Source organism: Panthera leo, chromosome B3 (genome assembly GCF_018350215.1).
Source record: "Panthera leo isolate Ple1 chromosome B3, P.leo_Ple1_pat1.1, whole genome shotgun sequence".
NCBI lineage: Eukaryota > Metazoa > Chordata > Mammalia > Carnivora > Felidae > Panthera > Panthera leo.
Window position 1 is genome coordinate 67,940,897 of NC_056684.1, and position 27,550 is coordinate 67,968,446.

The window sequence follows — 27,550 nt, forward strand, 5'->3', positions numbered from 1 at the left end:
CAGTGCAAAGCCCAACATCAGCTCGAACTCACAAACCGTGAGATCATGACCTGAGCCGAAGTCCGACGCTCAACCGACTGAGCCACCCAGACGCCCCTCCATGCCTCACTTCTGTCTTTAGTTGGCCTGATGGTCTTGAAATTCAAGGATTTCTGGTTTGAAAGAATAGACCTTTTTCAGTGTTCAAGTTAGGGCAGATGAGGTTATGGTTACCTGGTGTGACCTGGTGTTCTACTTGTCTATTGTTGCATGAAAAACTAAGTGGCTTAATTTCTTCTTATTATTACTACCTTTTATGGTTCTGTGAGTTGACTGAACTCAGCTGAGTGGTTCTTACGTGGGTAGAGGTTTCTCATGCTGTTACAGTCAGATAGCACCTGTGAGTGAGAATGACTCACTCACATGGCTGCCAGTAGATGCTGGTTATAGCTGAAAGCTTAGTTTCAAATAGTCACTTAAGCTTAAGTGTCTTAAGCTTCTGAGAGCATAGAGGTTGGGTTTCAAGAGCAAGTGTTCCAAGATAAAGAAAGTCAAATCTCCCAGTTTCTTAAGGCTGGGCCTGAAAACCTATACAGTGCCACTCCTACCATATTCAATTGGTCAAAGCAGATTCAAGGAGGGGGGGATCCCTACCTCCCGATGAGAGAAGTGTCAGCTAACTTGCGGCCATCTTTAACCAACCACAAAGGACTTCACAGGCTGGGAGAAAAGACATGAGGGTTCAGGCTGTTTTGTACACAAACTTTGACTCCGTCTCCCGCAGTTCAGCTCTGCAGCGCACTGTGACACCCGTCTTCTGCCTTGGTCCTCTGAGGATTTTGTAACTCAGTTTGAAGCTTCTATTATGCTGTCATGTCCACTCTTCCTTGTTTGCTTTCCATCTCCTAAGAAACTTACTAGAATCACTCAATTGCTATTGTCTTTTTTTCTTGTTCTTTGTCCTTGTATGTTCATACCTTTTAAATTCTTTACTTTCCTTTTAGTGGAGTTCCACAAGAAAGAAACAGTAAACTCCTGTGGATATATTTATATCCAACAAAAATTTACATCCATTGTTACTTGATAAGAACTTCATTTCACAGAGTGCTTTAAAATGAAAAAAAAAATGCACTTTTGCATACATCATTTTATCTGATCCTCATTAATTTTCAAAGAAAAGCAGGGCAGATTTCAAATGATTTCTATTTTAGAGGTGAAGAAGTGGAAATTAGAGACAAAATGATTTGCACAATGTTGCATGAGTAATTTTCTTTCTTTTAAATCTTCTAGAGAAATGTCCTGGAATTAAGTCTAAAGGTGACAAGGATAAGTCAAAAAAATAAAACTTGTACTTTTTAATTTTTTTTAACTTTTTTTAAATTTTTGAGAGACAGAGAGAGACAGAGCATGAATGGGGAAGGGGCAGAGAGAGAGGGAGACACAGAATCTGAAGCAGGATCCAGGCTCCTAGCTGTAAGCACAGAGCCCGACGTGGGGCTCAAACTCACAAACTGTGAGATCATGACCTGAGCCGAAGTCGGACGCTCAACCGACTGAGCCACACAGGCACCCCATAAACTTGTACTTCTTTTTGAGGGAGAGGATGCAGTGTGTGGAGCTCAGAAGAACTAGAATTTGTATAGCATTGGAGCAGCCAATTCCCAATCTGGGATTTAAAAAGAAAAAAAAAGAAATATATACATATATACATATATACATATATACATATGCATACATATACATATATGTATATGTATACATATATACATACATACACATGCATACATATACATATATGTATATGTATACATATATACATACATATGCATACATATACATGTATGTATATGTATACATATATATATATAAATGGACAGTTGTAGTCGGGTGGGTCAGGAACCTATTTAGCAACAAACTAGGAACACTTGATGATCTAGCTCAGCTTCCTACTTCAGGCCACACTCCTCATTCTGTTCACTTGATCCACATGCTGGGATGTGAGAGTTTCCCCCCCCCCATCCCTTTGCAGGAGCCCATTTTGGCCATTTTTAGGGTAGTGACCGAGTTTCAAAGAGGAAGACCCTATAATGTCTCCCAGGCATACTACAAAGGAAATGTAAGTCATCAGATAGTAGGATCTGGACCTGTGCCAGGATAACTCGACTCTTCTTGTAGAAGGTGCCATGGGATGGAAGAAGTGGGTCCCCTCAGTTTTATGTCTTGTCTGAAAGATGATAACCATGCTAATAAATTTAGTGCCACATTCTTTACAGTGTGCTCATCCGACCCCTAGAATAAGGCAATAAACCATAATAGGGTCCATGATGCTTTCAATTATTAGACATTCATTTCTGCTCTACATTTTTCCTTTTCTGCCAAAGTTTGGCTTTATTGATGTGCTTTCTGGAGGCATGGGAGAGGGTATGGTTAGAAAAAAAAGGTCTACTTTTCAGAAATCTGAGAAAAATTATATGTCTATCAAAGTAAAACCTAGGCTCCCTAATGGGGGAAGACATAACATTTTTGTCATTGTATCCACAATAAATACATAGATCTATCATATGAACAAAGCCTGCTTGGAGGCACTCATGAGTCTTTTCAAAGCCATAGGCTATTTTATGTTACCAACACCCTAATTAAGAGCATTAAATTTTTCTTTTAGTGGTTAGTAGTTAGGAAATGTATAACCCCATCTCTCAGGCTTTTTTGAGAGCAGGAAGGCATCCAAAAAAGCCTCTGGGATGTTGTACTGAGCCCCAGAGGGGCTGTGTTTCCAAAGAAAAAACAAGAAAAAGAATAAAAGTTGGTGTTAAAGAATATAATATATTTAGTTTTCTTATCATGATATTGAACACTGAAAATTCACCTTTCCAGGTGTTCAAAGCAAGGCTGGAAGGGTTAGTTTCTTCCCTGTTTGTCTCTCCCTGTGTATTTTATAAAATATTTCAATTCTTCACTTCCTTTCCAGACATGCTATCAGAACAGGAAGGCCACACTCAAACCACAATTTCACCTCCCATGCTCACCCAGGATTCAGAGAAAACTGGGCACTACTTGAAAAACAGAATTAAGGCCAGAAATTCAACTACTAGATATTTACCCGAAGAAAACAAAAACACTAATTCAAAAAGATATGTGCACCCCTGTGCTTATTGTAGCCTTATTTACAATAGCCAAAATGTGAAAGCCTTCCAAGCATACGCTGATTCATGAATGGATAAAGATGTGGTTTATACCTACAATGGAATACTTCTCAGCCAAAAAAATCTTGCCATTTGCAACAATATGGATGGGTCAACAGGGTATTATACTAAGTGAAATGAGAAAGACAATATCATATGATTTCACTTACATGTGTAATCTAAGAAACAAAACAAATAAAAAAAAAACAAAGAAACAGAAACAGACTCATAAATAAAAGCTGGTGGTTGTCAGAGGCGAGGGGGAAAGGGGATGGGAGAAATAGGTGAAGGGGATTAAGAGGAACAAACTTCTGGTTATAAAACAAATAAATCACGAAGATGAAAAGCACAACATAGGGAATATAGTCAATAATATTGTAATAATGCTGTATGGTGACAGATAGTGACTACAGTTATCGTGGTGAGCACTGCATAATGTATAGAATTGTCGAATCACTGTATGTTTTACATCTGAAACTCATATAACGTTGTATGTCAACTATGCTATGAAAAAAAAAAGGAAGAGCCATTCATATTGATAAAATGCTTAATTCCAACTCCCTTCAGAAACTGAAGACCCTCAAATATCCTTCTACCCTGAGACCCTGTCATGTAACAAAATTAAAATTATCCTATTCATTCTTACCTCTCACCAAAGATTCTTTATATTTTGAAAGAGACTCTTTCATCCGCAAGAAAATGGCGTACCAAGTGAAAAAGTAAAAGCATGGAAGAGAATAATTTCTCTTGGAGAAGATTATCAGGTTTGAGTCATACCAAATCTCTTGGTGATTTTCTTTTTCTAACTTTTGGATGACAGAGAAACTTTCCCCAGAAAAACTGGGGTAGGTGAGAATAGGTAAGGAGAAGGGAAGGCTTAGGTGATAAGTAAAGACAGAAAATTATGGTTTGCTTTGTAAGTTTCTAGAAGGCCCTTAATGCAGGGAGAAAACTGAAATCAGTAAAAGGAAATTGCGGTGGAAAGGAAATAGGTAAGTGGGGCCGAGCAGTATCAAGCAGTTTCTGGGGATCCTTTATTGTCCATTAGATTGGAAACCTTCTCCATTATATTGGAAAGTGAGTGAACCACGTTAGTAATTGAAGAATGTTGCTGGGAGCTTTATGGGATATCCCCAGTACAGAATTCATACTACCATTGTTTTTGTTCCTCTGTAGATTTTTGGGGGTGAGGAACTGGTGAGGAAAGAGAGAGTTGTGTTGAGGCACTGGGTAACAGGAAGATGTTCTTAAATGTGGTGCTTACTTCTTTGTTTCCCTCTGAAACACTCAGAAAACAAAACATAACAAAACAAAATGTACCCTGCCTTTGTGCTATTTGCTCACGAGGACAAACAAAATTAGAGCTATGTACTAACTAAAGAGTTCCTGGTTTGGGATCTTAATGATGGCCTTTAAATTGCTTTAATTCCCTCACTTATGCTACAGGGGAGATCTTACTTATGTAATTTAGAACTGGATCATGTATAGAATTTGTACAGACATGAAGTAAATTGCTAGACAAAGAGCACAATTGACTCCTCTTTCAAAGCTGTGATTATGAAAAATTTATGGTAGGATTGGGGCGTTTGGGTGGCTCAGTCAGTTGGGCGTCTGACTTTGGTTCAGGTCATGATCTCACAGTTGGTGAGTTCCAGCCCCATGTCGGGCTCTGTGCTGACAGCTCAGAGCCTGGAACCTGCTTCAAGTTCTGTGTCTCTGCCTCTCTCTGCCCCTCCCCTGCTCATGCTCTGTCTCTCTCTCACAGAAATACATACAAAAAACAAAACAAAACAAAACCAAAAACCAAAAAATTTACGGTAAGACACATCTATGCTTTTATAACCAAAATAGAGGAAAGCATGAGTTTACATGAATTTTCAACTAAATATACAGTTTTCAACTGTGATTTGGGCAAAACAGATTCAAATAATCTAACGTGGCTATACATCCTCAGTTGTGAAGTGAGGTTTGCAAATCAGAAAATTCTAGCTTTGGGGGAGGGAGTAGAAAAGGGTGGTGACAAACTGGCCATGGCTTTGAGCTCTTGAAGCCTCACACATGACCAGAGAGGCACAGGGCAGAACTCATGAGTACATGCTTATATAATCCCATGGAACTTGTTTTATTCCAAGGGTATCAGGAGGTCTGACTGGTTCACCTACTATGCTTCACTGGGAGCTAAAAAAGCCATATTCTCTAGACCCCAAAATTGAGAGTGGATGAATCTTGTGATTGGTAGGTAACGTGATCTGCCTTTTGTAGCAAGCCAGAAGCCAGATGTCCCCTCCCCTTTGATCTGAATAACACTTTAGGCTGCAGACAATAAGATTGGTTTTAAATTTATTGTCTCTTTGATTTCTGCATCCTAATGCTTTTTAAATTCTTTACACAAGACAGGACTATATATAGGCAAGTGGGGTAGTTCAATGGAGGCCAAAAAAATGCCAGTAGCTTTTGAGAAGTGCTGGGCAGAGTCTCGTGCATATTTTTTTCTCAAGGAAACAAAGACGACTTGGGGGCAGGAACTTTTCCTTTTCCAGTCGCTTTACTCCAAAATGAAGTTTCTTACTCCTGGTCCCAGCCAGATTTGTGGAAAAGTTTCTTTCAGAACACCCTTTTTAGGAAAGCATTAAAGCAGAAAAATCCAGTTTAAGTGCAGGGAGCCTAAATAAGAATGTCTTCCTTCTCTACACCCAGTATAGTCTTCAGCCCGGTTAACATTTTCTTCCTGTCCTGATGACGCAGCCTGCGTGAGGCAGTCATCTGGGGCCAACTGCTTGCTTTCCTCAGTCCTACTGATGGTGGAGATGCTATGTCTGAGTCCAACCTCACCCTGTGAGAAGAGTTGAATCGCATTTGGGAATGTCCTTCAATTAACATGAAGTGAACAATATTGATTGGACACTCAATAGAATGGGTACAAACATTTGGCCCAGTTCCTGCCCTTCAGCGGATCAAATCATGGACGATTGCCCCCAAGAAGTCAGACTGTTCTGGGAAGAACGCTAGAAGGATGTCAGAAAAAGGGGTTCAAGTCTCAATGTGTTTTCACTGCAGCCATCGGACCTTGAGTGAGTCATGGCTTCTCTTCATCTCCATTTTCTCTTCTGGAATATTAGATGAACTCATATTGACTTAGCATTTTATTACATTGGAAAGGCTTTTCATAGACAGACTCTTATTTGAGCCCAATAATCGCGGTGGGAAGTAGCCAGACAGCACTGCACACATTTTAGGATGAGAAAGTTGAGCTAAGGGACGAAGGCATTCAGTGGGAGAAAAAGGTGAGATTGGGACTCAGATCTCCTGACACCTTCTCCAGTGCTCTGTCTACCTAATAAGCCTCACCCCGCCTCTCTGCTGTTAAGTGGTGAGGACCACAGAGAGTTTTGTCTGTAAGGAGGCTTCACAAATGGATGCAGTGACTGATGAGCAAAATTCTGATCCTTCTCCCTTGTAAACTTCTCCCAGAGGAGAGGACATGTTATGAAAAGTACTCAGTGAGGTGAGGAATAAGAAACCAGCAAAAACTGCTTTTACTTCTGCATTCCATCGTGCCACTCACCTTTGCAGGGGGAGCAGTCCCAGAGGCTCCCCTTTGTGCACACACATCTATCAGATTTTCCAGACCGTTTTCAATCTGTTCCTCGGATATCAGGTATAGGCTATAAAGCACTTCTTTCTACTTTATGGTTATGAAATATGAATGATGGCCCAGCTGAAGCTTTTAAGTCTGATGGGAATGGATCCCAAGAGAGGCTCTTAGAAAGCTAAAGGATAGTCAGGAGACTCTGTGAAGTTGGGAGCAAAAGCAGACGCTCACCACACCAGAGTCAGGTCTCCCTAATATGGTTCCTCAGCAGTCATGGTGCACTGTACTAGAAGTTTTGAAGAAATATGAAGAAAATATAAGACCCAGCCCATAGACCCACTGCATTACAAATTGGTAGCAAGGGCACTTAAATATTTGTGAAATCAGCAACCACTGAATTCTATCCAAATAGGTATGCATAGAGATAGACTTGTGAGCTCTCATAGAGAGGTCATGTCATTGGTGTCACTCACATTTTAAACAGAGGTCTCTTAAAGTTGCCCTTTCAGACTCAGGCCCACCTGCCTCTTCTCTACACTTTCATTCTTTCCAAAAAACTTAGGATTCATCCTATCTGAATGGAAACTTCCAATGTGTTGAACGAATGCCAAAGAGGTTCTAACTACATGTTCAAAATGACTTTGGATGGCCTGAGAAAGAACTGTATAGGGACTGAGGGATTTTATCCTAAAGGACCAGAACCTCAATTTATGCTCAATTCCTGAGGATGAGCACCAGTTATCAGTCCAGACATGCAGGCTCTCCCTCTGGCTCCCAGATGAAATTGGGTGCTCTTGACTATGAGGTCTGGTCTGTGGGTGGCACAGTGCTGTGGCCAGGGAAGGGGTCCCCCTCTTGGGTTTGGCATGAAGGAGAGATCACTGCTAGGAACTGAGGCTTATATTTGAGTATGGATTTTCCAAACCTAGAATTCAAATGCACATGAGATTATACAGAAGCCTGGAAATTCCATTGCCATCCCTTGGCCTGGCCCAAACCAAAACCAAGGAAGGTAACCAGGTGACACCATTTAAATTTAAATCATCTGCTGGAATGCCTGGGTGGCTCAGTGGGTTAAGCATCTGACTTCAGCTCAGGTCATGAACTCGCAGTTTGTGGGTTCAAACCCCACGTCCAGCTCTGTGCTGACAGCTCAGAGCCTGGAGCCTGCTTCAGGTTCTGTGTCTCCCTCTCTCTCTCTTCCTCCCCAATTGCACTCTGTCTTTCTCTCTCAAAAATAAATAAAGATTAAAAAAATATTTTTAAAAATCTAAGTTATCTGCTGTACATAGCATGGGGACATTTAAACGTGGAATTTAAAGTGTAAGGAAATGGGACACCTGGGTGGCTCAGTCGGTTGAGCTTCCAACTTTGGCTCAGGTCATGAACTCGAGGTTCATGAGTTTGAGCTCAGGCTCTCTGCTGTCAGTGTGGAGTCCCATATGGCTCCTCTGTCTTGCTCTCTCTCTGCCTCTCCCCCACTAGTACTCTCTCAAAAATAAATTTAAAAAAAGTGTAAGGAATAATCTTATCTTAATAATTTATAGCAACTTGTTCTTTCTAAAGCTACTATTTGATATTATTTGATTCTTATAACTTTGTGAGACACACAGGTGAATGCACATTGGCAGATTGAGTAATCAAGGTTCTAAAATCCAGTGACTTGCTTCAAGTCATAGAGCAGAATTGTGATTAGAATCCAGTCTCCCAATGCCTAATTTAGTGCTTTAAAATTTTTTTAATTTAAGAGGAGCCAAGATGGCAGAACAGCATGGAAGTGGGTTTTTTGTCTCAAGTCCATGAAATACAGCCAGACCAACACTATGCCATCCTGCACACCTAGAAAACTGGTTGGAGGATTAACACAACAATCTGTACAACCTGAACCATAGAATTCAGCAGGTATGCGGCGCAGAGAGGTGAACTTGGGGAGAGAGAAGCCGCAGAGGGCACAGAGCCGCTTTTGCCTACAGAAAGAGGACAGAGGTGGGGGCGGGGGAGAATACCTGAAAAGCACCCCCCCCCCCCCCAAAAGCAGCTGGAGAGAGAGTGGAAAATTGGAAACAGCCGCAGGGACTAAACTAAAAAGGGAGAAAGGGGAAAGGAGAAAGAAGAACGGAGAGGGTTTGAATTCCATTAAAACTGTAAACAAGGGGAGCGCAGAGCCTGCAACTCCACAGCTCGATACCTGGTGGTGCTCTGGTGGGAAGGACAAATCCCCAGGAACAGAGTGGGGTCCGGGAGGTTCTCAGGCCACACGGGGAAAAGCGGTTCCACTGCTAGAAGGACATTTGGTAGAGACTGTTGAAGCCACCTGGTCCCAGCAGACCCCGGAAAACGGCCACATTCGCTGGCGCTGGAACAAGGTCGTTAAGGGTGAAGCCTGGTGCCAGATGCGTGTTGTGATTTTCCATAATCCCTGAAAAGCTGCTGCTACACCATCTCACGAGCTTTTTCTGGGGCGGGCTGGCACCTGGCCGCAGTCTCGAGGCACCAGCAGCAGCAGGGTCCAGCAAGCATTCCTGGGTGCAGCCGACATTTGGACATTGCTCGGTGAGACCCTCCCACAGAGGGGCAGAACGGGTCAAAGCCGCGGTCCTTCACAAGTAAGGGGCCGGGGAAAACAGCCGCGTCTGAGACAAAACGTGGGAGAGAGGTACTGCCTGGGGCTTGGTCACGGATAGTGAAGAAGCGGGGAGTGGACGAGAGCTGAAGACAGAGACGGGTGCGCGGTTGCTGATCGGGGAGAACAGAGTTCTGATACTAGAGACTGGGTAGCTGGGTGACGCCGCCATTTTCACCGCTCCCGCGCATGCGCATACACACCTATGGGTGGCATAACAATCCACCCCAGTAGGATAGCAGCGCCATCTAGTGGGAAACGGAGCTGTTACACTGAGCCCCGCCCAACTGGGCCAACCTCGCTCTTCAAAAACATAGGTTTCACCGCCTACTTAGTTTATCGACTATAAAGTGCTACATAGACTGACTTCTAGGGGAAAATGAAGTAATTTCAGTCCTAGTTCAATCTGTTAGCAGGTCCATCTATTCAATTTTCTTTCTTTTCTTTTTTCTTTTACACTTCTTTTTCTTGAATACAGAAAGAGAAAAAAATCGTTTTTATTTTCAATATTTTTAATTTTTAAACTATTTTTTGCTTTTATGTAAGTATTTTCTAAATTCTATCTTACTTTACCATTTTATTTTAGACTACTACAGTGTATTCACTTTTTCAAATTTTCAAACGATTTCCTTTTTTTCCCTCTTTTTTCTCTTTTTCATTTCTTTTCTTATTCTTGAATAAAGAGAAAAAATTCATTTTTATTTTTAATTTTTATTAAAAATATTTTTCTTTAATTTTTTCTACTCTATTCTTTACTTTTGTGTAAATTTTTTCAAATTCTATTTTACTCCCATCATCTCATTTTAGTCTACTTCAGTGCATTCATTTTTTCAAATTCTCAAATGATTTTTTTTTTCCCCTTTTTTTCTCTAATCTGTCAAACCACTTTCAACATCCAGACCAAACACACACCTAGGATCTAGCATCATTTATTCGATTTTGTGTGTGTGTTTAATTTTTTAATTTTAATATTTTTTAATTTTAATTTTTCTACCTCATTAATTCCCTTTCTGCCTTCAAAATGACAAAATGAAGGAATTCACCCCAAAAGAAAGAGCATGAAGAAATGACAGCCAGGGATTTAACCAACACAGATACAAGCAAGATGTCTGAACCAGAATTTAGAATCACGATAATAAGAACACTAGCTGGAGTCAAAAATAGATTAGAATCTCTTTCTGCAGAGATAAAAGAAGTAAAAAATAGACTGAAATTAAAAATGCTATAACTGGGATGCAATCAGGATGGATGCCGCAGTGGCAAGGTTGGATGAGGCAGAACAGAGAATCAGTGATGTAGAGGACAAACTTACAGAGACTAATGAGGCAGAAAAAAAGAGGGAGATGAAGGCAAAAGAGCACAATTTAAGAATTAGAGAAATCAGTGACTCATTAAAAAGGAAAAACATCAGAATCATAGGGGTCCCAGAAGAGGAAGAGAAAGAAATGGGGGTAGAAGTGTTATGGGAGCAAATCATAGAGGAAAAGTTTCTTAACCTGGGGAAAGACACAGACATCAAAATCCAGGAAGCACAGAGGACTCCCATTAGATTCAACAAACACCGACCATCAACAAGGCATATCATAGTCAAATTCACAAAATACTCAGGCAAGGAGAGAATCATGAAAGCAGCAAGGGGAAAAAAGTCCCTAACCTACAAGGGAAGACAGATCAGGTTTGCAGCAGACCTATCCACAGAAACTTGGCAGGCCAGAAAGGAGTGGCAGGATATATTCAATGTGCTGAATCAGAAAAATATGCACCCAAGAATTCTTTATCCAGCAAGGTTGTCATTCAAAATAGAAGGAGAGAGAAAAAGTTACCAAACAAAAATTAAAGGAGTTTGTGACCATTAAACCAGCCCCGCAAGAAATTTTTAGGGGGACTCTCTGAGGGGAGAAAAGATGAAAAAAAAAAAAAAAATATATATATATATATAATTTTTTTAATGTTTATTCATTTTTGAGAGAGAGAGACAGACAGACAGCATGAGCAAGGGAGGGGGAGAGAGAGAGGGAGATACAGAATCCGAAGCAGGCTCCAGGCTCTGAGCTGTCAGCACAGATCCTGAGGCAGGGCCTGAACTCATGAACTGCAAGATCACGACCTGAGACCTCAGTCAACTGACTGAGCCTCCCAGGCCCCCCGGCGTTCATTTACTTTTAAGATAATGACTGAATTAATGATGTGAGTTTCAGTCTACCATTCTACTATAATGACCCTTTAATTTTAATATCTTTTTTCTGGATGCTTTTAAGATTTTATTTTTTTATGTCTTCCTTAAATTTGATTATGATGTGTCTAGGAGGGGATTGCTTTTCATTTATACTGTGGCCGTTTCTTACCGTTTCCTGAATCTGTTGGTTCATGTCTTTCTTTAGTTTTGGAAAAGTCTGTCATTAACTGTGCTAATACTGCTTTCTGACCTCTGTTCTCATGAGGTCACCTACTTTTCTTACCTTCTCTTCAGTGTTTCATCTTTCTGAGTTTCATTTTGGATCTTTTCTTCTGATTTGTCTTCTAGTTTACCTATTTTCTGTGAAATTATTTCTAATGTGTGATTACACCCATCCATCGCATTCTTAACTGGGATTATTGTATTTTTCAGTTCTAGAATTTTTCTTTCTCTCCAATCTGCTCTGTAACTTTTTTGTGATTTTTATTTCTTTGCCCAAATTTCCAATCTTTTATTTTTACTCCTTGCACATAGTTAAGCTGAGAGTTCTAATATCTGGAGCCTATTTGCTTTTATTGAGCATTGCCACTACTGATTCTCACTCATGATTGTTGCTTCTCATATGTTTGTTTGTTCTTGATTGTGTGACATTTTATATAATTTTTTTAATGTTTATTTACTTTTGAGAGACAGAGAGAGAGAGAGAGAGAGAGAGAGACAGAGCATGAGTGGGGGAGGGGCAGAGAGAGAGAGGGAGACACAGAATCCGAAGCAGGCTCCAGGCTCTGAGCTGTCAGCACAGAGCCCGACGGGGGGCTCGAACTCACAGACCTCGAGATCATGACCTGAGCCAAAGTTGGTCGCTCAATGGACTGAGCCACCCAGGCGCCCCATGACATTTTATTTAAAAAAAACTGATTTGTTTCTACAGATCTAGGATGATACTATATTCCTCCAGAAAGAATTTATGTGTGTGTTTACATTTCCAGGAAGAATTTTTGTTGTTTTTCCAGGTTCCTGAAAGCATTAGCAATCTGATATCACCTTATCTTGGCCCAATTGACATTTCAAGCTGGATAATTTTTTACTGTGGGGATGATCCATGCCTTACAGGATGTTTGGTAGTATCTTACTCTTTCTACTAGATATCAAGAGTACCTCTTCCTAGTTATGATAATAAAAAAGTCTTCAGATATTGTCAAATTCACCCTGGTACTTGAGAACCCACATCTTAACCTCAAAACAAGGGGATGTTAATCAGGTTTAAATATAGTGGGCCCTGCCCTTTACTTCTGTCCCCCTAGGACACCCAGGCTGCCCAAAGCATAGCCTCGCCTTTCAGTCATCTCTTATAGAATCCCCAGGTGGAAAGCAACACTAAAAACCGTGTTTATCTCTCTGGACTTTTATCTCCTCTCAAATCTTATTCAGTAATTTTTACTTTGTAGGGACTTTCCCAGTTTGTTTTTTTTTAATATGAAATTTATCAGCAAATTCGTTTCCATAAAACACCCAGTGCTCATCCCGACAGGTGCCCTCCTCAATGCCCATCACCCACTTTTGCCTCCTTCCCTCCCCCCATAAACTCTCAGTTTATTCTCAGTTTTTAAGAGTCTCTTATGGTTTGTCTTCTTCCCTCTCTGTAACTTTTTTCCCCCTCCCCCTCCCCCATGGTCTTGTTAAGTTTTGATAGAAGGACAATGTTTTTACCATATCTCAAAAATAAGACTATAAGACCACCAATGTGTTAAGGCCTTACCATCTTTGTCTATCTTTCCGCATTTCTTCCAAATCAGTTAATTCTATTTCTGTGATCTTAAAGATAAGACACTGGCTGAAAGCATTTCTTTGGAGTAGCTCAATTTTAGTTTCTCCACTTAGGAATTCCATGGGAAAGTTATCAATTTCTCCAAACATTAGTTTTCTTATCTGCAAAATGGGGATAGTAGTAATCTTTACCTCATGTTAATTATCATTATGAGGGTTAAACAGAGTAATGCATATAAAATGCTTAATGTAGCAGCTGGAAGCTTTTAATACATACATAATTTTTTTTTTTTACCATGGCAAAATATAAAGTTTACCATTGTAACCACTTTTAAATGTACAGTTCTGTATATTACATACATTCACATTGCTGTACAACCATCACCACATTCATCTCCAGAATGTTTCCATCTTCTTAAACTAAAACTCCATGGCCATTGAACAACTTCATTCCCTCTTCCCTCTAGCTCCTGGCAACCATCATCCTACTTTCTATCTCTGTGACTTTGCCTTCCATATTTATTTCATATAAGTGGAATCAAACAATATTTGTTCTTTTGTGATCGGGTTATTTCACTGAGCATCATGTCGTCAAGTTTCATACAGGTTGTAGCATGTGTCAGAACTTCCTTCCTGTTTAAGGCTGAATAATATCCCATTGTATTAATACCTATACAGTATTGTAGTAGTCAACATCTTATTCTAGCCACCAAGAAAGTATGATTTCATTTACTTACTGGCCAAGACACAGCTTCAGAATCAACATCTCTTCTAGTCATGTGATAAGAAATGCAGGCTTATGACTGTCGAGCAAAATTCTAGGGTCAGCTTTGAGTTCTCTTCTCCACCAGCGTTTATAAAGTCTCAAGACATAACTCATTTTCTTCAAGGTAAAGAAGGTTTATATCCAGAGGAAGAAGACAAATATTTCTGTGCTCAGATATGCAGGCAGAGGGAAGATTTGGGGAAAACTAGGGGAAATTTTGAAAAAGAAATCTGATATTTAGTTTCAGAACAAAATAAGAATAAGAGAAGGAGGAGGAAGACCAGATAGAAAGAACAGGGCAAGCTACTTGGACAGGTTATCCAAAGATGGTTGTACCAACATATGTCCCATTTCACATGCTCTTCCTACAACATGGTGTTCACATTTCTGCATCAAGAGGTAGGGTCTAAACAAAAGAGGTGCAGTCTGTTTCCCCACCCCTTCACCTGGGCAGAATTTTGTAAAGGCCTCAACCAGTAGACTATGATGAAGGTGATGGGATTTGACTTCTGAGCCTTGGTAAAAAAAAAAACACAAAAACAAAAACAAAAAGTTATATGTTTTGTCTTGGATCATTCAAGCAGCTCTGTAGAGAGACAGTGAGTCTCCCAGCCTAGAGCCAGCACCAGCCTGCCAGCCAAGTGAGTCAGCCATCTTGGAAGTGCATGTTCCCCACTCAAGCCTTCCAGTTTTCAGATGGCTGAGGACCCAACAGACATACTACTACAATCTTCTGGAACTCCAGAGTGAGACCCACCCAGTTGCCCAAACTAAAAAAAAAACAAAACTAAAAACAAAACAAAAAAACATGAAAAACTCTTTCCAAACTAAAAAAAAAAAAAAAAAAAAAAAAAACCAAACCAAAAAAAACCCCATGAAAAATAGGAAGTGGGGGCATTTTTAATGCATCAGTTGATAAAGAATATAGTTACGTTCTCTAACCATTCATTATTACACAATGATGGGCATGAAGCAGATTTACTCTGGGAAGACAAAAAGACAACCAAAGCCATGCGGGCATCCATTGCAGGTGGGGCCAGTACAGTCCAACTGTCAAGTCTTTTATTTCCATGAATACATCATAGGCAGGTAAAGTGGGCAGCTAGAGTCTGAAGTGGAATATTTAGCCTCGGGAATTTATGGCCTGATATTTGGACCATCAGAATTTAAAGAATTTACAGAATAGGCAAAAAAAAAAAAACAACAAAAAACATACTTAAAAATTCTACAGGTATCACTCAGCAGGGGAGAGTAAATCTTGATTAAACCAGGGAGGAGTTTCTTCCCAAGGTGAACTCATGTTTTTCCTGGATTCCTTGATACTCAGGCCTCTGTCCCCTGCTAGGGGGCTCTAATTCAGAACACAACTTTAATGATGGTTTCTATAAACGCTTAGGAGCATTTGGACCCTTTCTTCAAACAACAGTTCTAGAACATTTCTCTATAATGGTGTATAGGTATCCCCCACTTTCTGAAAGTTCCTGTTACATCCCTTTGCTTTTCACAAAAGACCTACGTTAGTATCTGCTTTTGCTAACCAGAAGAAATCCGAAGAAGATTCTTGCTTTTAGAAAAAAAAAAAAAAAGGCAAGAAGCAAAAACGGCATTTAGCATTTGTTTTGCAGCGAGCCTTGTAGAGGTAGTGTGCACCCCAGCAGCAAGAGGGGCCCCGCCAAGCTGCTTCCCAGGAACTACACTCAGCATCTCAGCATCAAGACATTACAGTTTTGAGCTGTGTCTGTGAGCATTTGTACTTTATCTTGATTTATTTTGTGCATCCGTTAGCAAGATGTCTTCTAAGGTATCAGAAAAGTCTAAGAGAGATTATTTTTGGGTCTGGGAATGCTCAAAAAATTTTCCATATAAATTAATGGTAATTGTTTCTTTGTGTTATGCCATTTTGGCCTATGAAAAGTTCCATACACTCTATGGTCACATAGCAGGGGGAGACCTGTATTTTGAAGAAAACAGTTTAACGTGATGAAAGAGTTAAGCAGTGGGAATGGCTTTGGTCTTGGAGTCAAGAGATCTGGAGTTTCATCTTAATGTGTTCACTAAAACTAAATGTGACTTTCGGCAGATCCCTTGAACTTCAGTTTTTACCCTGTGAAATAGAGATTTCATCCAATGTCTGAAGATTTTTGCAGCTCCAGGACTCTATGATTTACATTTCCTAGTGATGAAATGTCTCCCCAAGATAATAACTATGTCTGTTCATTAAATGTATCGGTATAAATTGGGGAATATTTCAGCAAACTTCTAGAACTTAAGAGTGTGTGGTATTCAGGAACACTGAATAAATCAATCAGTTAAAACCACACAATCACACGTTTATTTAAATGGACGAGTGCTCTGCTGCAAGTCTTAGTTTCTCCTTCACAAATATTTGCATGTGTCATACCATTGCTTGAAAAGAATTCGTACCTTGTGCTTAGTGCTAGAACACAATACAGTTATATATTCTGTTCTGTTTCTCTAGTATAATCGTTTACCAACCCACAACCTGAAGTCACCAATACTTGTGGTTCTGCCTATATGCTCCCAGCTGGGGCAGTTCATCTTCAGGAAGTATTGCTTTTGGGTTAGCCTCGCTGAGCCAATGCCTGGCTGGGTTTGTCTGTTTGGTGTTAGCCTTGAATGCCTAGCTAGATTGCCCACTGTTGGTGGGGTAGACAGAGGAGGAAGAAGGAAACATGATGGACTTACCAAGACCCAGCTCTTGCAGCTCAGTAATACTGTACTTGAGCAGTAATGAGTGTCAGAGAGGACTGGCATTCACCACGTGAGAGTACTGTTGGGAGATTGTCCTGAAATGTCTCCTGAAAATAAATTTGCACAACACATCCAACAGACATGAAACCAAGATTTATTAAAATATCCTCATCATATTTACATTTGGAAGCCATGAATGCAGTTCTCTGCAAATTCCAAAAAATAGAGTTCTATCTCTTAAAACAAATTAACAGAGGTATCAACAGATTAGGATAAATATAATCTATCACAGGGATAGGATTCTTTGAATAGACAATCTACATGTTCTAACCAATATATATTATGTACAAAAATACACTTGAGATGGTGACCAAATAGTGTCAAGGAGGAAAATATATATATAGAGAGAGACACACACATAAATTTTCATTATGTACAAATCAATATTGGTTCCTTCATCCTTTCTTTTTAAAAATAAATACTTCATTTGGTTGCAAATGACATTTACAAATCCAACTAATGAACATTTCTCAGCTTTGACAAAATTAAATATGCAAACAAATTAGAAATATGTATTTTTAAAAATTTAAAGGGGAAAAGATACCTGAATTGAATTAGCTTATTACATTAAAAAATATCCAAGAGCGTGTAATGTAAGGTTTCATGCCTTTAAAGTGCCTTCTCATTTCTCAAACTGTCTTCATTATTGTTTAAAACCCTTTAGGATTGTATCTATAGATTGATCTAATATTTAATTAAACAGAAAAGCCAAGATGTTTCCAGGTCAAAAGACTGACTGCTTAGGACATGCTTATACTTTCTTTTTAAGCACTTTCAAGAGTGTAACAGTTACCGTTGATCTGAAAATACCACAAATTGTCAACATCCTGATCCAGATTTGTGTAGCTGTTTGGATCATGAGTGGTAGTAAGAATGGGGTGGCAATAGAAAGCCTATGATTCAAACTGTTTGCACAGAATTAAGTCAATTTGTCCAGCAGCACAGAAAAGTTACTTCGGATTCAAAAATTTGGTTTTATGCCTCATAGATGGTGACCTGGGCAGATTTATAATTTATCAAAGAATGGTCCCTAATTAGACGGTTTTAAAGTATGATCTGAGAAACTGAAAAGGACTAGAACCTTCCCCTCAACCTTCTTAAAATAAAGTCGAATAAACGAAAAAGAAATGTATTTTCCATCTCTTTTATGGATTTTCCCCTCTTTGCCTAAGTGATGAGGTGATGCTGACATTAACAAGAGGCAGCCACAGCACTGTGTCTCACTTGGTGACAGCAAAGCACCCCGTCCAAAGGGCTGGGGAGCAGCACATTGGGTTTGAGGGGACGGAGGGGGTAAACATGCTGGGTCCTGCAGAAACTGAAAAGGTAAAGGCAGGGAAAAAGCTGTGGGATTTGGAGGAAGGGGGGGCCGAAGCACAAGTATCGAGGTGAGGAAAGTCAAACGAAGCTAGGTGCCAAAATGACTTTTGGACAGGCGTAGAGAAAACAGGAAGACCTGTGCACAGCCAGCCTCATCAGAATGATTCTGAAATGTAAGAGTCATCTCAGCAAGCACAGGCCACTTTCACTACCGTACCTGCTTTTCCAGCACACTGTCAGCCACTGACGAGTATAAGATATTGAGCGCTCTCATTTGCCTCATACAGATTCCTGGAGCTTCCCCTGAAAGGCTGCCAATGACACAAGCATGGCAAAAATCACCAGCCCCCTCACAATGCATTGTATCAGCAAAACATTGCCTCTTGGCCCTGTTCAAATATTCCTTCCTCCCATCTCCTGCTCTTCTCCCACAGCGCATCGCTTGCAATGTCCCAAGGCCATAGGAGACACATAACCGCATACATCAAATGCATTTTAGGAAGCAGCATCTGGGGTCCAGGGTGTCACTAAGAAAATTAAGCCCTAAAGGACTTGAAATAACATCCATTTGTTAGGCCTGATTCCTATTAGGATGCTGACTGATTTCACTTAGGTTCTGGGCATGCAGCTTGATGCTGATTTTCCTGGCCAAAGCACGATCCCCTAAATCAAAGTCCAGGGCACCCTGCTTCCCACGCTAGTCTAAATGAAAAATCAACGAGAGGAAAAAACTATGGTGAATCAGTGACATGTTTTCTCTCAAAAATTATTCAATTTCTAATTTTAAAAGTTTCTGCCTTTTTAGGAGTATCTTAGATTGCTTCTTTAAAGGGGAGTTCTTTTTTCTTAATGCTTATATTTGCTGAAGATTGTATCTTTTGCTAACAGTAGAGTATTTTTTGTGCCTTGAGAAACTGAAGAATTACAGAATTGAAAAATTAATGATTTCGTATAAACCTATCCTTTTGCTGCTGGACCCCAAAATCCCATGTGTCACTCCGGACAAATAGGAGAATTGCACCACCTTCCCCCTCATTCACAGATTTGTTTCCAAAGGAAATGGATGTCTTTGGAGGATTACGCAGAGTGCGGTCTCAGTGGGGCTGAAATCGCCTTTTTTACACCTTGTTGGTCAGATATGAAAAGTAAGATTACAGTTGGGGACAAGATGCCAAGAAGAAAGGGAAAAACAATGAGCTGTTTATAGTTCACTCAAACCCATCTAAAATGTAATGATTTTGAATCTCCTTCCAGTCTCTAATTGGGAAGAGTAGTACAATTTTCAAATGCTCTTTACCCATTTTTATGCATTGCCTAGAAACCTGGAATTCAAAATCCATCCCGAGAGTTACCAGAGAGTTGTCTGTTCCTGAACACATTTATTGTCCATGCCATAGGGAGGTAGAGAGCAATTTCCCTAGATACTCAGATGTCTATGCGACTAGCCTTTCATTTTGGAAAGCCGACCCAGATGAATAAACAAAAACACACTTGTTTCACGAGACAAGAATAGAAGTAAGCTCTGGAAGAGGTCTTATGCTTATACTCAGTATAAGCATAAGATAACATAATGGCGGCTCTCACTATGTGTGGGGAGGAATATTCATTCTCTCGTATGGCATCCTTACAGTTTCAAAGACAGAGTAGAGTCCCCCTTGGTATCTGCACAGGTAGAATTTAGGGAAATGCTCAGCCTACAAAATAGCCTAAATATATTAGAAGCTTGTTTACTCCATGGAGAAGAATGCCAAATTCTTTGGAGGTGAATTTCTGGCTGGAAATTATGGGCTCATTTGCATTTTGCTAGCCCAATGCTATCAAATTTCACACAAAGCATAAAGAAAAAACTAGCTCACAGAAGTATTTGGATTAGCTTTTAGAAAAAGAGGCAGACAGGTGTTTGAGAGAAGATTTAAAAAAAACCAGAAAATTTTATGAGCATAGATGGAATGCAGAAGGATAAATTAATGGCATTAGCTACAACTTTCCTATTTAAAAAAATGAGATTAAGTCTGTCTTCCCCAGATCACAGAATGGAAATGATGTTTATGAACAAGTACTTCATAGATGTAATATGCAATGACGTTCAGAGTTCATCCGAGCTCTAGACTGAAGTGAACCATTAGAGGAGACGATGACAAGGAAAAGGTTTTTTGTGTTACTGGTTATCACCAGGCTGGTTGAGAGAGGGGCTGGAGTAGAGGGGAAAAGAACCTGATAAGCTCTACTTGAGGACAGCTGGCCTGCTGAATGAGGCTTGATTTGCTTCCTTAATGTCTCTATTGGTAGAAGCTGCATGGGGGCTTTGAGAGACAGAGTTAGCTAGCTGCCATTTTAATATCTTCACGTTTCCAATTAAGTTGTCAACTACACAAATTTCCCAAATGCTAGGTTTATATCACAGTGTTGATTAAGAGTCTTGGCACAAATAAGGCTACTGAACTGGCTTCATGCTTGCATGTTAAAATGCTCTTGAATTCACTACTTCCCAGCAAAGAGTCGATTTGGGAGGGTTTGGTAGATTGCCCACTCCTCGGGAAGGAAAATAAAGAATTGTGAAACTAACATTCAGTGCCTCTAATAAGGTGTCAACAACCGACGGGTGTGCAGCAACGCCACAAAATGGGCCTCTGGGTCACATACAGCTGTGAGTAACAGAGCCTAGTTATGCCTGGATTCAATTGCTGATGGGGTTATAAATACTGTTAGGCAAGTCTGCAGCAGCCAGCTATGCTGAGGCCAGTTTCTGAAGGTGCTTTTCTTTAAGTGACTTTTGCACCAACAACAGAGAAGTTTCCAAGTGGCTAGATTTCTCTATAGGTAGAAAATGTAAATATACCCAACAAGTAACTAGCATTTTGGAAAGGCTAAAAATGATTCAGAGTTTTCAAATATTGAATACTATCAGTGTGGCTGCAAGACTTCTCTTGTGTTGCAGACTTCTTCATGATGACAAAGTAGCTGACATGAATGAGAGTTCATTTCTTTATTCAGTTTGCTTTCTTCAGCTGAATTGTTCCTAAAGGTAGGATATCTAATATATGAAATGTGGTTTTGACGACCTTCCAGATGTTCCACACATTTATCAACTGCTCTAAAGAGAACCCAGACTAAGGGTATTGTAATGGTCTGGCTACTTCTTCCATTGGATCACACTACTTCTCCTTGTATGTGGCTTTTAAAAAACTATTCAGGGCAATCCTACACTCTTTTGAATCCACACTCTAAAAATTGCCTGGTTGAGGCGAAAGTCTCAAGTAGGCCACAGACAGCTCTTACTCTGTCCACACTCATCAGCTCTCACAGCTGTTCCAAGTTTTTGTGCTCAGGAATTCCACAACACTGGAATTTACAGTATGTCCATTTTGTGTGTGTTTTAGAAACTAATAAACTAATTTGTGGATTACCAAATCTGCTGATGCTTTTTCTTTCCTTTCCAGCTTTCAGTCATTTTTTTGTTTTCTGATGAGAACAGGCAGAATCAAAGAAAATTATGCACAAATCTAAACTGCTTTATAAAATGATATAATTGATATTTGGATTTTTTTGGCGGGTGGGGGGAAGCTATATATTTTGGACTTCTTTCCTCTGCTCAACACAGAAAGCCCCATGTTGGTTTTATCTTTGTTTGGGGGAGGGAAGAGTACTACAAAATAAGCCGATTTAAGATGTTGGGGAATGAAGAATTTTCCCTGTTAAAATTACAGTCTGGTTACTGGGAAAGCTCACAGGTCTGCACTGCTAATTCCCCTTGATATTCGGATTAGATGCTGTCTGTCATGCTGCTGCATGCAATGCTGTGTGCAATGATCTGTGTCCATGACATCAGGCAAAGGAAAAGCAAAAACGAAAGTGAGAAAATACAATATTCATGAAAGCAATAATTAAAATGAAAAGGCCCCCATTGCATACAGTATAATCTATGGAGAGATGTACAATCCCAGGCCAACAGGCAAATATTTACCAAAAATAACACATCTCTCCTGCTACGTCCAATCATGGTCCTTGCAAGAACCATAGCAATGACTTCCATATCTTGTGGAAGGTTTCCAATACCACCACAGAGTTTTATTCCTTCCTTCAGTTTTTCCAGTTTCTTCACCAGCAGCATATAAGCTTTTCATTTAGGAAATGCCTTTCCTTATGGTTCTTAGGAAAAAAAAAAGAGGTGCCAAAGGGGGCCTCAATACTTGTGCTTATTGGGGGACAGGCAGAGGTCCAAGTCTAGCACCCAATCTGGCAATTGGTTCCTTGACCATGCTGCCAGTTTGTTTTGGCTAGTACACCTTTCCACCACCGAGTTTCCTTATTCTACTTCCCAGATTTCAGAAATACTTTTTTTCATTATTCCTAAGTACTTGCAGTGGGCATTTGAAGAGACATCATAGGTGTCAACTCAAGGATTCAAAAGGCAGCAGGTCCATCATCATCATAATCATCTATTTCTGCTTGGCTACACTTTTCCCTTTCCGTGCCCCTCCCCACCCCGATTGTTAAGCTGCCTCTCGTGTTAAAAGCCACACAGCGCACCCCCTTCTAACCTGATCTTTGACACCTCACAGGCCTGATGCCTTTTACCTGACATGTTTATACCATGCTTTAGTGTAATATATGATATACTTGTATTCTAGATGAGGATTGCAGGTTACTCATGCAAGAAACCAAGCTGTGATCCAACCAACTATGCTCTCGGATGTAATGACTCTTGGCTAGGAAGAGATGATGTTGCTTATAAGTCAAGGTTTGTCAGAATCTGGCTACTAAAGTTGGGTATGAATATCTGTTTAAACATAGAGTAGCAACACTGGCCACTCTCCCTCTAGTTTGGGGACGGCTGTGCTTAGAAAAGCCACTTACACCCGCATGCCTAAAATGCTCAAGCTGCGTAAGCGGTGCACTAACCACTTTCTCTCCATGAAAAGTTGCATTTAACATCATCTCAGTTGCATTTTAGGGGGATTATTTCAAGGGGCTCCAGGTTGTTTTAGATGGCCCAACTTGAACAAGCTCTTGCAAACCTTTACTGAGCATCAACTTACGTTAGAAACAAAGGCTGTGCCAACACCACAGTACATGTGTGAACTTGGGAGGCGGCATCCAGATACAAAATGCAGGATTGAAAATGGGTGAGAATAATGGAGATTCTGACCTAGTGTCTTGATACAATAACTTACTATATTTGAGTAGTGTGACAGAATCACCAGGTTCCCCCAACAGAGCAGGCAAAGTACAATCTTTAGAAATAGGTATTTTACTGCCAATTTTGACTCCGTCCATGTGGATTGAATCCAACTTGGGCTGCATTTGTCTATCACATTAAATGTTTCCACTCCTCCTTCTTCAGCATTGGTTCCCTGAGAGCATGTTCTTACAGGGTTGTGTGGCCATAGTGACAGTCCTGTTTACTGTCAGTGATTTTCTTGTGAGCGTCTTCCTTAGAGACCTGAAGTGGACCACAGTGACTCCATTGAAAGTCCCTGCTGCTCTCGTTCATCAACTCTGTGGGTACCCATGAGGATCTAGACGTGATCTCACTGAACTCAAAGTTGATCCCCAAGGCAAGGACAAAACAGGCACTTTTCTATTGCACAATAATACTAGAAGGAATGTCACAGGGCACAGGATGACTGTAAGTGGAATTTGTTTTAAATCGATGAATTCCTTAGATTTTCTTCAGCGTTAAGTGAAAATGAACAGAAACAACATAAGAAAGCAGCATGAAAAGTTTCTTGCTCATAAGCAACTCCTTTTAGTAATGGAAGTTCTTTACCAGCTTTTTGGTTTTGCTGGTCTCATCTCTTATTTTGAATCGGAAAAACAAAAACAAACGAAAAACCCCAACCATGCTCCCATTTTCCTTTCTTTTGAATTATTAGAGAAGGTGGTTAGCACCTGAACAAATATGGCTTCTGTGATTTGATTTGATCCTGACTGCATTATATTAGGATATAGTGCTGATTTAATTAGCTGACTATATTAGGGGGTCCCTGAGGGGGCTGATGATTGGCAGGCAGTCCTGGGTGGACACTCAGGCACCTAGCAAGTTGAGAGGTTCTGGGAAGAGCCTGGGTTAAGGGGCAAGGCTACAGATGGCAGCCCGATCAGGAAGGGTTTTAAGGTTCTCACCCCCCTCTAGACTGTCCTCCACCAACTGAAGGAGAAGGCTTAGACCTCTTTCCCTTCAGGGCCCAAAATGGATAGTCTTTGATATTATTCTCAATTCACGTCTAGTCCTTTCTCTTCTCCTCTCACAAGATAGATTCAAAGAGAGGTGGCATAAGGAAAAAAGTGGCAGGGGAGAGATCCAAGATCATTTCCCTTATGACTCAAGGGGTACTGGTCTTATGGGCTCCCAGGGTCAGAAAGAGCTGCCTGTGTGTGATATTCCACTCAAAGCTTAATATTAATGTAATAATCTTCTTTTCATTTTGATGTAAAGAACTTTTTTTATGCTCTTAATTTTTTTGACATCAAAGACTCTTGCTACAGCCTAGGTCAAAGGCCTGTTGGTTGAGGTCATGGTGAAAGACTGAAAGTAGCATTTGCTCTCCCGTCTGGAAACTGCCTCCTGAGGTTGGTGGGAGAGGTATAGCCACATGCACACAGTCCCAGAACACGATGCAGAGCTGAGCTCAATGTCACCGTGGTCTTATCCACTAACGAACAGTGTGAAATGTCAAGTCTGCTGTTAGTGGATCGCTTGCCCAAGCAGGTACTTTGACCTCCAAGCCTGTGTGGCTTGGTTATCCCTGTTTTTTCCAGAAGTTAGGGTGCAGAATTTCTGCTGGGCAAGGAAACCACAGCAAGCTTCTATAAAAACAAAAGAATGGGTCTTGCTTAATAGCTGATGTCAACTTCTTGTATAATTATTTCTTTTCCACCCATGTATAATTCCATCTTCTATCCTTTCCATTATATGAATAACAACAACAACAACAACAACAACAACAACAACAACAACCAAATAACCATTTCTCTCTTCTGGAAAATACATAGTCTTGGGCCTCTTAAATATAGTTTTGGTAAGCTCCACATTTTTGGTGAGAAAGGTGCTTCAGGATCTTCCTGGAACAGGATGAAAATGAAGATCAATTGTCAAAGCAGCAGTATGTAAAGATCAAGGCTTAAGTTCTTGCACGGCAATTGTCATAAAAGATCCTTTTCTTCTGTCACGAGTTTATATATATCAAGCTTTGGTTAGAAAGCTTGAAATCACCGCTTTTAAAGATACTTGGAAAATCTTGGTATTTCTTCTGGTCCTGTAATGGAGTGACTCTGGACCTCTAAAGAGACAATAATCAATATTCCTGCAATGGTCCTGTAAACAGTGTCTCATTGTTCCTGTGGCCTAACAGGGGACTTCCTTAAAAAGGCACGGGGTGCTCACTGCAATGACCTCAGAAAGAGATGAGCAAAACAAACATTTGGTGACGTATCTTTCAAGAACTTCCTGCAGCACCGGTGTTGCAAAGGACCATGAAAGAAAATACATCACGTTGCCATCATTTTCATATGTCTCTGTATTAGTTGGTGGTCACACTGGCTTCCTTCTGACGCAGTCTTTCCTTCTGTTTTTTGAGGGGGAAAAATGAGTTTATTATCATTCTTTTTTCTAAATTTTTATCTTTCTCAGATTTTGGTAAATTTCTCAAAGCGTTGGTCTAAAATGATGAACAGTGTTGTACTCAATGCCCAAGAAATGCGAGTCATTCTATCCCTCTTTCCGGAAATCCTCAGTTACCTACTCCTCCCACCCTATTACCGTTACTTTCCAAAAACAAACAATGAATAACCAGCTAATCAATCAATTATATCCACCTAAAATACTGACCTTTCACCATGCTAGGCTGTGCTGTTCTCTTCCTCTGTGACAAAGGTCCTAACGCTGCAGTGTCACTCAAAGACTCCTCCTACCCCAATGCTCAGTCTATTCATGGAAATAGGGAATGCCTATGAAATCGTTTCTGAAGAGGCTAGATATGAAACAAATCACCATTTCCAAGTTGAAACCATCTGCACACGGTCAACTTGGCAATACTAAACAAAGGCCGTGTAGAAGGGAAGATGAGCAGATTTAATCCACACAGCAGGGAGGAAGCTCCTATTTGCCATGGATGTTCTTCTCTGCTCCCCCAGAGCTTCCTTCCCAGGGACAGCCTTCTAAAGAAGGACATCAAAGTGCACTGGCAAGATATGAATACAAATAAGAAACCACACAACAGAACATGGGCCCTCACTGTTTCTAGGACTTCAGAGGAGTAAAATACTAAGCATAGTGAGAATGGGTCTGTCTGTCTGTTTGAGGTGGGCAAATAAAAGGCTAAAAAAAAGAAATGGAAGAGGTGTACTGTTTTGCACAGAGAGGCCTCTTGGGAGCAGATCCTCATCTGCTTGTGATCTATGAGATGCGACGCACTGAGTTACTAAACTGGCCTACGTGTAAACTTACGCTGGTGATTTCTAAACACCCATCCTGCGTTTGGATCTCAACTTTGACCTGTGAAGTTGAATAAGGAAATCAGTTTGCAAGCTCTTGCCTAATTTCCACCCAAATAAACAACAACAAAAGACAAGTTGAAGATCACAACTGGGAGCTAACTCACAGTGGAGGTCGCCTATTAAAAAAATTTCCACACTAAACCCACTGACAGGGCTGAATCCATTCTGTGCCTCTAGAAATAAGGTTTGGCTGTAAAAGTTAAGACAGAGGCCCAAACAAGAGGGCTGGTGAAAGGGGTAGAAGCTGACCAAGGAGGAAGACAAAAATCAGGGTTGAGCTCACTGCCACCAAAAATCATACAAGTGCAGGTAATAAATACGTCATCAAATGGGCACAGAGGATGTGCCCATTAGGGGGGGAGCTATGTGCTCTGACTGAGGCTTTCCCCGATCGAGTCCGATGACTCTGACTTCCCCACTTCTCACCCAACATTCATTTAGCTCCTGATAGGGTTGTTATGAGAGATACCACAATCAATCAACGTAAAAAATCTTGCTTTAATAACTGAAATTTCACTTAGATGGCCAAAAAATTTTAAGTAGCTGGCAAATGGTACAAGTACCTGAAAAGGATAAAAATGAGTAGCTGTGGGACACTAGGAGACAGAGAAGGTAGGGTCTGAAAATCAAACTGAGGAGAGTGTTCTCTTGAAGAGAGAACACTCATTGCTGTTCTCCAGGGTAGGGCCAACTAATGCTGCCAAAATTTGTAATGACAAGAAAAACAGCTAACATTTTTAAGCTCTTATAATCAGGCACTTTGTACATCTCTCAGTTTCCTCAAGGTAACCCCAAAGCAAAAGCAGTATTATTTCTCTCTTTTTACCAAAAAGAAAGAAGCAAAGTGATTTCACTCAGGTTTTACAACCAGTAA

General features: G+C 40.4%; 1 protein-coding gene across 11 annotated transcripts in view; it reads right to left on the reverse strand.

The window, feature by feature from the left end:
- Positions 1 to 14,238: 14,238 nt before the first annotated feature.
- Positions 14,239 to 27,550, reverse strand: part of FMN1 (formin 1) — a 432,271-nt gene continuing 418,959 nt past the window's right edge. For 8 of the 11 annotated variants that reach the window (XM_042942504.1, XM_042942497.1, XM_042942498.1 and 5 more), the window contains 2 exons: positions 16,792 to 16,904; positions 14,239 to 14,290 (listed from right to left, as the gene is read on the reverse strand). In XM_042942504.1, coding sequence (XP_042798438.1) covers positions 16,812 to 16,904 — 93 coding nt within the window. In that variant the 3' untranslated portion in view covers positions 14,239 to 14,290; positions 16,792 to 16,811. Of the gene's footprint in view, positions 14,291 to 16,791; positions 16,905 to 16,935; positions 25,746 to 27,550 lie in introns of those variants that run through there. The other 3 variants (XM_042942506.1, XM_042942505.1, XM_042942507.1) reach the window with 1 other exon arrangement.